This window comes from Capra hircus, chromosome 21, assembly GCF_001704415.2.
Source record: "Capra hircus breed San Clemente chromosome 21, ASM170441v1, whole genome shotgun sequence".
Lineage (NCBI taxonomy): Eukaryota > Metazoa > Chordata > Mammalia > Artiodactyla > Bovidae > Capra > Capra hircus.
Window position 1 is genome coordinate 69,297,435 of NC_030828.1, and position 13,128 is coordinate 69,310,562.

Below are 13,128 nucleotides of genomic sequence, written 5' to 3' on the forward strand. Positions count from 1 at the left end.
CCTGAGGGAAGAATAGCCACTCTAGAGAACGCCCACGTGGAGCAAGCAAGACCCTGCACAGCCAGAAATAAATACATAAATGAATACAATTGGTAGAATATCTGTAATGACCTCCAATGAAACGCCTCTACTGACCAAGGCCTCTCCCACCACTTGTTCCCCCCAGACCCACAAGAAGATTCAGTTCTCAATATACCTGGGGAGAGAACCGCCAGGCCAGCTCTGGGGATGATGGACCTGAAAGGTCAAGCCCTTGCTAGTCTGTTTCAGGAATGTGCTTTGGAACAGGAACGGCTCTGCCTTCCCTGCCCATGACCGTGCTGCTGTTGGTACCACAGTGGTCTTGCAGGGTTTATTTCCTGTCTCTGTATCCCACACAACACAACTTTTGGCCAACAAATGCTTTACTGTGAAAGAACGTTGAAGCCATGAGTTCATGTCCCATATCACCCAGAAACAGCTGGCCTGAGAATTGTGTAAGATTTAGTAATATAGATGGTGGAAAGACAACCACCTTCAAGACTGGGATGCTGTCTTCCAGGATGTGGTATGTGCTTTAAGCCAGCAGTGAGTATAGGGTGTTGTTTCTCTCCTAGCCAGAATACATGGTTCTAGAGACAACGAAGTAACCACAGAGGGTGGCTCTCATTCCTACTATTACACCTATTAACTCCGTCTCAGAAGGTATCCTTCTGTCTCTATGACCTTGGACTCTTCTGATTTTTAGAGGCCTTAATTTGTAGGAAAGCAATTGACAGACAGATAAACTTACTATGCAAGTTAGGTGGGTGATGCTAATTGCCGAGGGAAGATGAGATTCCCTGTGTTACATCTTGGTAACTTGGTGGCTATTCTTCGCTCAGGTGTGCAGGCCTCTCACTGTGGTGGCTATGCTTGCTGCAGAGCATAGGCTCCAGGCACACGGGCTTCGGTAGTTACAGCAAGTGGGCTCAGTAGGTTTCCTGCATAGGTTACTTGTTCTGAATAGGCACATCACCTATTAGTGATGGTCAGTGAAAGGCTACTTTAGCCCAATAAACATAAGACCAGTAAAATCCTTGAAGAATAAAGAATCCCACTAGCTGAGATACTTGAGATAAGATTCCTCTGTATTCTTCTCAGATGATAAAATTCCTGTCCTTGTAATGACCTCCCAGTCTCCTGGTCAAGGACCCTTTCAAATTTCCTGGAGAAAGAGATGTGTGTGTGTGTGTCTGTCTGTGTGTGTGTGTGCATCCATCTGGTCTAATGTGCTATTTAAGACATTTGTTTTCTTTTTTATTTTTTATCTGAATGATCTATCCATTGAAGTAATTGGGGTGTTAAAGTCCCATATTTTTACTGCATTACCATCAATTTCTCCCTTTATGCTTGTTAATATTTATGTGTTTAGGTGCTCCTATGTTGGTTGTGTGTATATCTAAAATTGATATGTCTTCTACTTGGATCGATCCCTTGATCGTTATGTAATGTTCTTATTTGTCTCTTGTCACAGTCTTTGTTGTACAACTATTTTGTCTGATACAAGTATTGCTACCCTGGCTTTAATTTTGTTTCCATTTGCTTGGAGTACGTTTTCTATCCCCTTATTTTCAGTCTGTGAGTATCTGTAGATCTGAAGTGAGTCTCTTGTAGGCAGCATATGTGTGAATCTTGTTTCTGCACCCATTTAGGTATTGCGTGCCTTTTAATTGGCTCATTTAGTCCATTTGTATTTAAAGTAGGTGTTGACAGGTATGTACTTTTTGCCATTGTGTTCATTGTTTTTCAGTTGTTTTCGTGCTTTTTTTGTTTCTTCTTTCGCTCTCCTCCCTTGTGATTTGATGATTATCCTTAGTGTTACATTTGGATTCTTTTCTCTTTTTTCTTTGTGTGTAACTAGTATAGATTTTTGGTGTGTGATTACTATCAGGCTTATATATATGTATCAATATATATACATCAGTATTCTATAACTGTAATTATTTTCAATTGTTGGGCTCTTAAGTTTAACACATCCTTACGACTCTGCATTTTTATCCCTCTCATTGTTCATTTTTTTGACATTGTACTTTATGGCTTTTTATTTCAAGTGTTCCTTAAGTACCTATTGTGGATATAGATGATTTTACTACTTTCATCTTTCAACTTTCTTACTAGCTTTATAAGTGGTTGATAGCTACCCTGAAGGTTGTTGCTGTTCAGTCGCTCAGTCATGTCCAACTCTGCCGCCTCATGGGCTGCAGCATGCCAGGCTTCCCTGTCCTTCACTCTCTCCTGGACAAATATACCTTCATTTTTCCTTACCAATGAGACTTTTTCTTTGATAATTTTCATACTTCTAGTGTGGTCTTTTCTTTTTCGTTTAGAGAAGACCACCTAACATTTCTTATAAGGCTGTCTTTGTGTTGCTGAACTCCTAGCTTTTGCTTGTTGGAAAACTTTAGCTTTCTCCTTCAAATACAGCCTGCCCAGTGGAGTACTCTTGGTTATGAGACATTTTTTCTTTTCATCACTGGAAATATATCATGCCACTCCCTTCTGGCTTGCAAATTTTTTGTTGAAAAGTCTGCTGGTAGCTGATAGTTCCCCTATACATAACTTTTTGCTTTTCCTTTACCGATTTTAATGTTCATATTAATTTAAAATTAACATTTAATTTTTGCCATTTAAGTTACAGTGTCTCAATGTGGTCATCTTTGTGTTTATCCTATTTGGGACTGTCTGTGTTTCCTGGACCTGGATATTTCTTTCTTTTCCTATGTTAGGGAAGTTTTCAGCTATTATGTCTTCAAATATGGTGTCTAACCCTTTTCTTCTCTCTTCTCCTTCTGGAACTTCTATCCTGTGACTATCAGTATCCTTGATGTTATCTCAGTGTTCTCTTAAACTGTCCTCATTAAAAACATTCTTTCTCTCTCACTCTCTGTCTCTCTCTTTTTTCTGTTCAGGTTGAGTGATTTCTGCTGCTCTCTCTTCTATTCTGCTGATCCACTCCACTGTATCATCTAATCTACTATTGATTCCTTCCAGTATATTTTAAATTTCAGTTATTGTATAACTGAACTGACTGATTCTTCAGTTCTGCTTGGTTCTTCTTTAGATTTTCTAACTCTTTGTTTTTATATAGATCAACTCTTTGTGATATATGTTGCAACAATTTTTTTTGAGTTATTGTCTGTATTTTGGTTCTGGTTATGCTTGATTTTTGAGATACAAACTTTAAAAAACTGTATTTTACATATCACAATTTATTTATCAATCTCTTCTTTTAATGTTTCTGTATTTAGAGTCATTGCTAGAAGACCTCTAATTTCATTAAGGGGTTCATCCACATTTTTTTATTATTATGGTTTTATTTCATACATTTATGTCTCGTATTTTGCACTTACTCAGGTGGTTTATGTGATGTATGACTAACTTATTGCTCTGATATCATTTATTAAAAACTACTACTTTCACCCAGTGATTTTGTTTTTTAATGTCACCTTAGTGTAAACTACATTTTCATATGTGCTTGGGAATGTTTCTGGATTTTCTATTCTTTTTCTTTGATCTGTCTGTCTGATCCTGAGTGGGCAACACACTGTTTTCAGAAAATACATCTTACGGGATGTTTTTTAATATCTGACTAGTTATTCCTTCATGCTATTTTCCGAATAAAATTTAGACATTTGCTAGAACTTCCTAACAATAGGAGAAAAAAACATTTTTTTAATTGGAATCACATTTTTATATTAACTTTGGGAGAATCAGTGCCTTTTCGGTGTGGTTCTACCCTATCAGAGAACTGACTGTCTTTCTATTTCTAAAGTCTGTTTTTATATTTTTCAGGAATCCTTTAACAGTTTGCTCAAATAGTGTTTCACAATTATGGTTATGTTTTTCCCAAGCTCTTTGTGTTTTTTTGTTGCTGCTGTGACAGATTATCTTTTCAAATGTGTCTTCAAACTGGTTGTTGTTCATATATGTGAAGGCTATGGGTCTCCTTTTACTTTTGAAATAATCTCAGGCTTATGGAAAAGTAGCAATTATAATACAAAAACTTCTATTTTCCTGAACCATTTGAGAGTAAAGTTACTGACACGGTGTTCCATCAGTCCTCAAAAACTGTAGAGGGCAATTTCTACAAACAAGGAAACGCTTTTGTGACCACAATTCAACCATCAATCCGGGAAATTAACATTGATGCCACCAATACCATCTAATCTTCAGACAGTAAGAAACTGGGTCACTTGCCTTAATATGTTTAATTATTTGATTAGTCCCCACAGAGACTTATAAAACAGATCTCTTCCTCATCTTCTCCAAGTGTATCCCCTGCTCTCCCCGCCCAGGCTCTGGTGATCCACGTCAGGCAGCTGCTTCAAAGCAACGCCCGCCTCACCCTAATTGTCCTGCTCTGACACATCCCACCAGACTGCCCTTTCTGTTGGAATCCCTGAATCCTCCTTGAGCTCCTTTACCACCGACTGGTCAACCCTTGTGTAAGCACCCTCCTCACAGCCCTTGGATGTTCACTTCCTTCATAGTAGTAGTACTAAAAGCCGCTAAGTCATGTCTGACTCTGTGACCCCATGGACTGTAGCCCGCCAGGCTCCCTTGTCCATGGGATTCTCCAGGCAAGAATACTGGAGTGGGTTGCCATGCCCTCCTGCATTCCCTACGGAAGGCAACGTTCCTCACTTCACTTGTGTTCTGATATCTCATCCAGGTCATCCAGCGCAGGGTGTCCAGCCCATGCAGGATGAGGACACCGCTTGCTTCACTGTGACTCTCTTGCCAGAATCACTGTTGACCATGGGCTTTGTTTCTTTAACTAAGGTGTTGTTGCTTTTTAAGAGGCTGGGATAAAGATGTTTAGAAACAACCGTTGTTTTGATTCCATGGCTTCCCCCATTTTCATGATGGGGACATGACTGCCGCTGCATATCTCCATCCCACAGGCTCTTCTTACGTGACTGCAACAAAGGAGGTCTAGGGCCCTCCTTTTATAATCTGGGTGAGGGGAGCTCTTGATTGCTTTAAGCAGTGGAATATGGTAGAATAGGTGCCATATGACATCAAAATCTAGATAATGGAAAAACACAGCTTCTAGATGGCTCACTTTTTAGGAGATGGTCACTCTGGGGAAACCAACCACTGTGTCATGAGGGAGCCAAAGAATCCCATAAAGTGAGACAACCTGAGGGGCTCTTGTGGAGAAAAACCAATGTGCCAAGTGGATAGCCAGCACCAACCACTGGGCATGTGTGAGCATCCTTCAAGTGACTCAGCCTCTAGGCTTCGAGCAGCCCTGATACCAAGGTGAGTAGAGGGATGCCATCCCCAGTGTACCTGGACCAAAATGCAGATGGGTAAAGCTATGTTGCTGTTGTTTTAAACCACTGAGTCCTTTAGTAAGTGGAATAAGCCCTCTTCAGCATCACTTCCACACCATTATGTCTATTCCACACTGTGGATCTTGCCTTTATAGTCTGATCATGATGGTTTATCTCCTCTACATGAAGCAAGGAATCTCATGTCCAATATTTCTCACATTCTTGATGAAGGAGGGGTCTCAATACACAACCACCCGGGTGATCTAAAATGAAGCATGCAAAGACTTTCTTTGATCTATCATCATGAGGCCCAGGTTTCTGGGGCTCAGGCACTTGAGGGCTTAAGGACTGGCTAATGCAACCACCACCCCCCCAGTCCCCCACATCACCCAATGGATGAAAACTTACCAGAGGCTTTAATTAAATTCAAATAAATAGTCCACTGTGACTACAAAAGAGTGGTTTGGGCCTTTCAGATAAGGCTCACGTGACAAAGGCCAGAACACGGAAGGGGACGACTCAGGCTTAAAAGACCAGAAGGAAGCAGCAGCCGCTCAGATCTGGGCAGTCTTCCTGGAGAGATGGTCCTATTCTTGCTCCTGGTGGCCCTTCTGTCCCCTACTGGGGAGGCAGGTGAGTGACGGTCCCACCCTCAGAGACCCAGTCCCACCCCACATGGACTGACCTGCCCAGAAGCTACATTCATGCACAGCCTGGGCCTGGTCCATCTGAGAAAATTTCTGAACTCAGGGAAACCCTGGTCCCATCTCCCCTATTCAAATTTTGGCTCCATGAGCACAGTGGGCAGGTTGGAATCTTTCTTTCAGGGAAAATCATCGGAGGCCATGAGGCCAAGCCTCACTCCCGTCCCTACATGGCATTTCTTCAGTTCAAGATTTCAGGGAAATCTTACAGATGTGGGGGTTTCCTTGTGCGTGAGGACTTCGTGCTGACAGCAGCTCACTGCCTGGGAAGGTGAGGAGCAGTGCCCGGGCCCCCATCCCTCTGCTGAGCCCTCCCAGGGAACCCTCTTAGGAGCTGCAGGCCTGTGCCACCAGGTAACACAGGAAGCTAGTCAGACACTGGGGAGAGAGGGACAGGTCAATGCCGGTCGCGCATGGAGAGAAGGGACTGATCAAAACTGGAACATAAGGAAGCCAAGGTTGTGGCCTGGAGCCCACAGTGCTAATATGAGAAATTCATGTTTTCCTTAGAGATAGTCAAGCTCGAGCAGGACTGAACACCCTCCGTGGACTGCAGGCATTGCCATCTGCCCAGGCTGCCAGGGAGCAGACAGTTTAGAGATGCTCAGCCCTATGGCCCACTGCCTGGAATTTCACCACACCCTCCCCCTGCCCTGCCCCAAGTTTTGCCCTGTCCCAAGCTGTGCTCTTTCCTCCTGGCTCCTGGACCATTTCTCCTGTGACACCCCCTCCCTTTCTGCTCTCTGTGAAGCTCAATCAGCGTCACCCTGGGGGCCCACAACATCGTGGACCGAGAGAGGACCCAGCAGGTCATCCCAGTGAGAAGAGCCGTCCCTCACCCACACTATAATGATAAAACTTTGGCCAACGACATCATGTTACTGCAGGTGGGACATGTGGCTGCACTGAGTCCGGGACACTTCCATCCAGGGTTCTGCATCCCCCATGAACTCATTCCAGACCCTCCTCCTGTATAACCCCTCCATGGCCCCAATGCTGAGAAGAAGGCAATCCCATTACTGTCCTGCATGCTCTGTGGGCCAACAGTATGTGAGAATGCTTTTCCTCTACATTCAGCTGACTAGGAAGGCTGACATGACAGATGCAGTGAGCCCCATCAATCTGCCCAGGAGCTTGGAGAAGGTGAAGCCAGGGATGATGTGCAGTGTGGCCGGCTGGGGGCAACTCGGGGTAAATATGCCCTCTGCAGACAAACTACAGGAGGTGGATCTTGAAGTCCAAAGTGAGGAGAAATGTATTGCACGTTTCAAAAACTACATCCCCATCACACAGATATGTGCTGGAGATTCAACCAAGAGGAAGAATTCTTTCTCGGTGAGATCCTCAGTGTTATCCGTGCAAAACCCTGGGCCCAGCTGAGCTGGGAGTATGGGTGGCTGTGGGAACAAAGCCCGTCCCTGTGTCCCCGGCCTGTCCTCCTATCTGGTCACTGCCCTGTGTCCCTGGGGGGTGAACACTGCCCCACAGTCACAAATGGGTGGAAGCTTCTTGCAGGAGGAGCAGCAGGATTGTCAATTCCAGGATGAAACCTCAGGACCAACAAGGCCCTGATATTAGCCAGGACCCCTAACTGAGCCCACCCACCCCAGGGTGGCAGGGAGACCAGACCTGAAGAAGGTGAGCTCAGCCCTTGCTCTCTCTGCCCACAGGGTGACTCTGGGGGCCCACTTGTGTGTAATGGTGTGGCCCAGGGCATTGTGTCCTATGGAAAAGATGATGGGACAACTCCAGATGTCTACACCAGAATCTCCAGCTTTCTGTCCTGGATCCAGAGAACAATGAGACGGTACAAACGCCAGGGATCAGCATGACGTGTCCTCGAAATGGACCCCTCCATCTTCCCTGGGATTGGAAGCATTGGTCAAAGTGTGTGGAGGAAGGGAACTTAATAAACATTCATCTCTTGAAAAGTAATCACTGATTGCTCCGTTATTCACAAATTCATTAGGTACCTTCTCTGTCAGGGAAACATCTGTTCACATTTCTGATCTGTTAGCGGCTTCCCCCTCCAGCACATACACTGCTCCTCCCACCCCCACCTTCCATTCTCTGGAATAAAATCTTCTGCTGTACCTACAGCCAGCTCCCTCCAGTCACATGTCCCAAGTGACAGCTCCCCCTCAGGCTGCCCGTGAGCTCCATCAGAGAAGGGAGACCCCTCCTCAGGAACACACGATCCTCTTTTCAACGACCCTTGTGTCTCATCCATATGCCCTCCTCCTCGTCAACACCTACGTCCCTCCCCCACATCCCAGGGTCCAGGGGCAACAGAAGAGAATCCAGATTTGGAAAGGGGACCACCTGAGAAACTCTGGGGTCGAGGGGGGCACTTGTCCACCCTAACAGAAATGGGGGAGGTTTACAAAGGTGTGGCTCACCCCATGAGTGTTCCCTCCCTGCATCAGAAGCCTAAGAAAGTTTAAGGAGGCCTTCAGTATGCCTAGGGCCAGCTTGAGTTCCTGTCACAGCCCTGTCTTGGAGTCCTGGGCCCAGGGCTCTGTGCCGCCTCTGGTGTCTTGAGGGCACATCCTCCTTCAGCCCCAAGTGACCTTCAAGGAGCTCCTCCACCTTGGGCTGGAGCCAGCCTCTCCCATCTCCATCGTTCCCACACGTATGTATGTTTCTATAAAGGAAAGTCATAGTAATAAAAATTTTTAGATGGAAAGTATCCTAATATTTCAAAGGTGTCCCATACCCAATAGCTCATTGAATAATTTTTTCTGTTCTATCTTTCAATAATCTCTGAATTTTCATGTAAGAATCTATAGAGGAAACGAATCTCATTTTTAAAACATGCAGCTTAGAGAAACGAATCTCATTTTTAAAACATGCAGCTTAGAGAAGGCTGGGCTAAACAGAAGCGATTTGCTGGACGTTTGCATGGTGAGTGAACTTCCACCATGGCAAAATGTATTTTGCGTGTAAAAGCAACACATATAATCATATAAAGATAGCTAAATACAGAACATATAAGTGAGAAATTTAAAATTGCCTACAATTTCACCACCCGCAGATCATCATCATCAATGGTTCAGCTTGTGTCCTTCCGCTCTGTTTATTCATAAGATGCTCTTGCTACAACTCACTGGGACTTGGCTTGTTTAGAACTCCTGTGATCTTTTCCATTCCTCTTTCTTCTGTCTCATACTGGTGACAGTGTTGGAATCATCTGCACATGTTCAGGATGGCCTGGCCCAGAGACATCAGAGACGTGGTTCTCTTGTCTCTGGACAGGGAATTAGTGGAGAGTAATTATTAGGGTGATCACCATCACTTATCTCATCACCTCACACCAGTAACCGGCATTTTTGGAGAGGAAGTCTCTTCCCCTCACAGGAACCCTGATTTGGATGGGACAGCCCCTAACTCAGCTCAAGGAATGCTGGATACCTCAGCACAAGCCAAGCCAGTCAGGTCACTGAATGCTGACGGACCCAGTGATGGTTGGTTTTGGTCCAATGAGTATCAAGTCCAAGACTTTTGTTCAACACTGTGGGATAAGAAAATTTCTGTCACAGAATACTTACATTTGAAGAGCTGATTGTAAGCCCAACAGAAATGTGAGGCTGGAACCCTGGCAAGATAGGAAATGGGGTTGTTATTTGGTTCACTTCGGTGAGTTCAGGTCTGTCTGCTCCCAAACCAAGTTCAGCCACTTCCTCACACTTGGCAACGAGCAGACCCCTCATCATAGTACTCACCAGCTTGTCCTCTACCCACCTGTTCTGGGTCTACCACTGCGTCCTGTCAGCTTCACAGGGGCAGGAGCTGAATCTCTCATATCCCCGAACCGCCCCTATTGAGTAATTATTCATGATATTATCAGAATCATAAAAGTACCAAGAGGGGAGAAGTGGAGATTCAATTACTGAGAGGCTCCTGGGGATCCAGCTCCTCTTGGTGTGATAGGGAAGAAATTTGGTATTCCCTTAGTTAATCACTAATGGTATATTGCCTATAACATTAATTATACATGATGACACATCTCTGGGAACGCTGGCTCCCGGGTAATGAGCTTTAAGCTAAAATACCTTTGTTTAGCTCACAGGAAACAAGCCAACTGATGAAAGACTTCAGGACAGAAGAAATTAACACAACCATCCTGAGGCTAGTGGAACCAGGAATTGTTTGACTTTACTCCATTCCCTTCTAGTATAAAAGTTGTCGGAATTCTAACTCAGGTTAGGTGGCTCTTTGAAACACGAGTCCATCATCTTCTTGGTCTGATAGCTTTCTGAATAAAGTTGCTATACCTTGTTTCAACAGTTCATCCCGTGATTTATTGTACTCTTGCTTGGCAAGAAGTACAAGGTTGGACCAGATAACACTGGGTGCACCACAGGCTTCACTTTGTTATTCCTTCTGGCGAGTCTTTGTGTGCGAGTGTGGTGATGGTGTCATTCTCTCCCAATCCAGGGCAGAGAAGGTGGTCATCTGTAGAATGCTGACACCCGGCTAGGGGGGAGTGCACCGCTGGGAGGTCTGTGGGGACACTGAGCCTCCCTTCCTTCCTTCCCCTGTGCTTTGTGTCTGGAAGGAAGAGACCCCAGCAGCTGTGACCTGGACAGACCTTCAGGAAGATGCTGCCACTTCTACTCCTGATGGCCTTGTTTCTGCCTCTTGCGCTGGGACTGGTGAGTGACCGCCTATTCACCAAGCCTCCCGCAGTCCTGACCCTTCTGCACAGCTCTAATTTCTGAACCAGGTCCCATCCCAACCAAGAACACAAGTTTGATGCCACATAGAGACTCAGCAAGGAGAGGTGGCAGGCAAGCAGGGAGATTTTCACTAAGATCTTTCATGGGTCTCAGCCTGTCTCTCACCACCAGAGGAATGAGTTGTGCATTTGGTAGAGGATGTGAAGCTACAAAACACAAGTAAGTAAAATCCCTCACACCAGCCAGGAAAAGACAACTCAGACAAACCAACCACAGTACAGGAGTTGTCAGTGGACCCGGCTTATGAACCAGTGCCTCCCACCCCTCACTCCTGTCCAGGATAGGAGCCAGGTGTGAGACTGATCGAAGGTGCTAGATGACAGCACCCAAAGCTCTCCATGTGTCTTGGCTCTTTCCCAGGCCCCAAGCAGCTCCTTTTCTGCCCCACCTCCCCTGCCTCTCAGGCCCTTAGCTACTCCACTGTGGCAGTGCCCTCCACCCACCCCTGTGACCTGAAACCCCAACAACCTCAGCCAAAAGCTAATGGGAGGCCACTTGTGCAGCCAAAGAACATTTTCTGAGATCCTGGGATGTGTTATGCCCTAGGACATGAGGATTTTAGAAAACTCACCTCTATAAGTTCCTCATGCAAACTCACATTCAGTTCAGTTCAGTTCAGTCACTCAGTCGTGTCCCACTCTTTGCGACCCCATGAATCAGCACGCCAGGCCTGCGTGTTATCACCATCTCCCGGAGTTCACTCTGACTCACGTCCATCGAGTCCGTGATGCCATCCAGCCATCTCATCCTCGGTCGTCCCCTTCTCCTCCCACCCCCAATCCCTCCCAGCATCAGAGTCTTTTCCAATGAGTCAACTCTTCCCATGATGTGGCCAAAGTACTGGAGTTTCAGCTTTGGCATCATTCCCTCCAAAGAAATCCCAAGGCTGATCTCCTTCAGAATGGACTGGTTGGATCTCCTTGCAGTCCAAGGGACTCTCAAGAGTCTTCTCCAACACCACAGTTCAAAAGCATCAATTCTTCAGCACTCAGCCTTCTTCACAGTCCATCTCTCACATCCATACATGACCACAGGAGAAGCCATAGCCTTGACTAGACGGACCTTAGTCGGCAAAGTAATGTCTCTGCTTTTGAATATGCTATCTAGGTTGGTCATAACTTTCCTTCCAAGGAGTAAGCGTCTTTTAATTTCATGGCTGCAGTCACCATCTGCAGTGATTTTGGAGCCCAAAAAATAAAGTCTGACACTGTTTCCACTGTTTCCCCATCTATTTCCCATGAAGTGATGGGACTGAATGCCATGATCTTCGTTTTCTGAATGTTGAGCTTTAAGCCAACTTTTTCACTCTCCTCTTTCACTTTCATCAAGGGGCTTTTTAGTTCCTCTTTACTTTCTGTCTTAAGGGTGGTGTCATCTGCATATCTGAGGTTATTGATATTTCTCCCACCAATCTTGATCCCAGCTTATGTTTCTTCCAGTCCAGCATTTCTCATGATGTACTCTGCATATAAGTTAAGTAAGCAGGGTGACAATATACAGCCTTGACACCCTCCTTTTCCTATTTGGAAACCGTCTGTTGTTCCATGTCCAGTTCTAACTGTTGCTTCCTGACCTGCATACAGATTTCTCAAGAGGCAGGTTAAGTGGTCTGGTATTCCCATCTCTTTCAGAATTATCCACAGTTTCTTGTGATCCACACAGTCAAAGGCTTTGGCGTAGTCAATAAAGCAGAAATAGCTGTTTTTCTGGAACTCTCTTGCTTTTTCCACGATCCAGCAGATGTTGGCAATTTGATCTCTGGTTCCTCTGCGTTTTCTAAAACCAGCTTGAACATCAGGGAGTTCATGGTTCACGTATTGCTGAAGCCTGGCTTGGAGAATTTTGAGCATTACTTTACTAGCATGTGAGATGAGTGCAATTGTGTGGTAGTTTGAGCATTCTTTGGCATTGCCTTTCTTTGGGATTGGAATGAAAACTGACCTTTTCCAGTCCTGTGGCCACTGCTGAGTTTTCCAAATTTGCTGGCATATTGAGTGCAGCACTTAATTTCACAATATTCCAGAGAAAGCTCCCAGAAGCCCTGCACTCATGTCATTGAAAAGCACAAGACACAGTGTCACTCCCCCAGGACTGTCTGTCACCTCAATTTCCCCTTAGCTGCAGCCCTGTCCTGAAGTCGCCGGACCGTCACAGCTCCTGGGCTGTATCTCCTGTGACTCCATGCTCCTCATACCTCTACTCTGTCCTCTGTGCAGCTCAATCAGCATCACCCTGGGGGCCCACAGCATCAAGAAGCAGGAGAATGTGCAGCAGGGTCAAGTGCTTTTTTTCCATGTAGAAAGATGTGTCCTTAAAGACACCACAGAGACATTTATTTTCCTGAGCACCACTTATTTAGGAGGGGAAACATCAGTTTCTCACCAC

At 45.3% G+C, this 13,128-nt stretch overlaps 1 protein-coding gene across 1 annotated transcript; it reads left to right on the forward strand.

Moving 5' to 3' along the window:
* Positions 5,848–7,939, forward strand: LOC108638461 (mast cell protease 1A). The gene is made up of 5 exons (XM_018065875.1): positions 5,848–5,933; positions 6,128–6,275; positions 6,756–6,891; positions 7,082–7,339; positions 7,675–7,939. The coding sequence occupies exons 1-5, from the start codon at positions 5,882–5,884 to the stop codon at positions 7,834–7,836; spliced, it is 756 nt and encodes a 251-aa protein (XP_017921364.1). The 5' UTR covers positions 5,848–5,881; the 3' UTR covers positions 7,837–7,939.